The 1,802-nt window shown below is 38.0% G+C and overlaps 1 protein-coding gene across 1 annotated transcript in view; it reads left to right on the top strand.

Annotated features, from left to right (window-relative positions):
- Positions 1-1,802, top strand: part of LOC110114564 (probable DNA primase large subunit) — a gene marked incomplete at its 3' end in the record, with an annotated part of 40,135 nt that overhangs the window by 32,309 nt on the left and 6,024 nt on the right. The window contains exon 14 of the mRNA XM_028694931.1: positions 622-928. Within this exon, the coding sequence (XP_028550764.1) occupies positions 622-928 (307 nt within the window). The remainder of the gene's footprint in view (positions 1-621; positions 929-1,802) is intronic.

The following is a 1,802-nucleotide window of genomic DNA, read 5'->3' as shown; positions in this document are numbered from 1 at the left end:
CCGGTGCCAAGACCCTCATTCCGCAATCTCATGAAAAGTTTTTAGCGCATTTTCGAAGTCCAATGGCATCACCTGCCATTTGTTCATCTTGTGTCTCATTTGAAGCCAGTCTGTAGGTATATTGTCTTCTTTGACTGGGATAATGTTTGATAATCCAAACTTCAAATCTTGCTTGAAGAATTACTCGGTCAAATTTTAGTTTTGATCTATCAACTCTTCTAATGTGATAGTTGACAGTAGTTCTAAATTAGTTTTTGCTCAAGTGGCTTTATAATCGATGCACATTTCACCATCCACCAATTCCTTATTTTGCCACAAGTGCTGTTGTTGACCTGTCTAATAGCATAAAAAAAAAGAGAAAAAAATTGTACCTGCCCCACACGTCGTTCGCCGCCAAATCGCGAATATCCCGCGACAGTCATTTTTTCTCCCACGACCTCGCACCGACCTTGTGTCCTTTAAAATGAAAAGAAAAGAGGCAAGAAACCTCTCCCGCTCTCTTTCTCTCATTCCTTTCAACTCATTTTTCTCCCTCGCTCTTTCACTCTCTCTTCCCGGCGAGTTTTCGCCTTGCCTGAAGGATCGGGGAAGGCCTACGACATTTTTGTTTTCGAAACCAAGGAGCGGAAGTTTTCTCGCCGGGCTGTGATTTTCGTAACTTCTCCCTTCTTCGTTTGTCCGGACTTCGCTTCCTTTCGACGACACTTCCTGGAAGGAATTCGGAAAGTTTTACCGCATTTTGATTCGGAAGCCGGAGCGGGAATCGCTTTTGCCGTGAGAATAACTTTCTGCCTTCCGTGCGTTTCTTCGGCATCCTTCCTGGCTGTCCGACATCGCTCCTCCGTCAACTTTTCCCTTCCTGTTTTCGTGGCCGGAAGTTACGACTTAAGATCCGGAAGCAAGAACCGGAGCTCCGCCGGCTGTGAGGGTAACTTTCTCCCCTTTGCTCGCTTGCTCGGCCAAATCCCGAATCTGCCGAACCGAGAGATGGGGAGGGAGAGAAATTTTTATTTATTATTTATTATATTATTGTTATTTTATAATTTAAATTATTAATATAATTAATTAAATTTTAATTATTTTAATAAATTATAATTAATTATAAATTAAATTCTAAAATTAGTTCTAAATTTAAATTATTATAATTAATTTTTATTAGAGTTAATTTTATTTAATTATAATAAGATTAAATTATATTATTAATTAATTTTAAATTAATAGCAATTTATTAAAATTAACTAAATTTATTATGTTTTATAATTAATTATGAATTAATTATACTAATAATTTAATTTATTTTTTATAAATTTTAAATTAATTAGTTAATTTAATTATGAATTAATTAAAGTAATTAATTTTAAAAATAATTTATTATTAATTTATAGTTTAATTATATTAATTATAAATAAAAAATAAATAAATAAAAAAAGGAAAGAAAGAAGAGCTTACCCGCCTGATTTTCCCGTACCCTCCTACCTCGGTCCACGGCCACTACCGGACCTCAAGGTATAATTTCTAAACTCCAATCCCGTTCTCGACATTTGCAAGTGGAACGCGGAGAAACCACCTATACGCGGTCTCTGTAGCACGGTAGGAGGGAGCCCGGTGGCGAAGCATACGACGAGGCGGGTAAACCCTATACACGCTCTTGTAGCGTGGTGGGGAACGGTCCTCGAACCTCGACACCGACACCGCCGACACTGCTACGCAAGGTATGATGTTCCTAAAATCCCATTCTCGACGTTTGTTGATGGACCGGAGAATCACCTATACGCGCTCTTGTAGCAACGATAGAAGGGAGC

The sequence above is a fragment of the Dendrobium catenatum genome, unplaced genomic scaffold (assembly GCF_001605985.2).
Source record: "Dendrobium catenatum unplaced genomic scaffold, ASM160598v2 fragScaff_scaffold_599, whole genome shotgun sequence".
Classification (NCBI taxonomy): Eukaryota; Viridiplantae; Streptophyta; class Magnoliopsida; order Asparagales; family Orchidaceae; genus Dendrobium; species Dendrobium catenatum.
The sequence above is the reverse complement of the archived record's forward strand: the minus strand, read 5'-3'. Positions and strand labels throughout refer to the sequence as shown.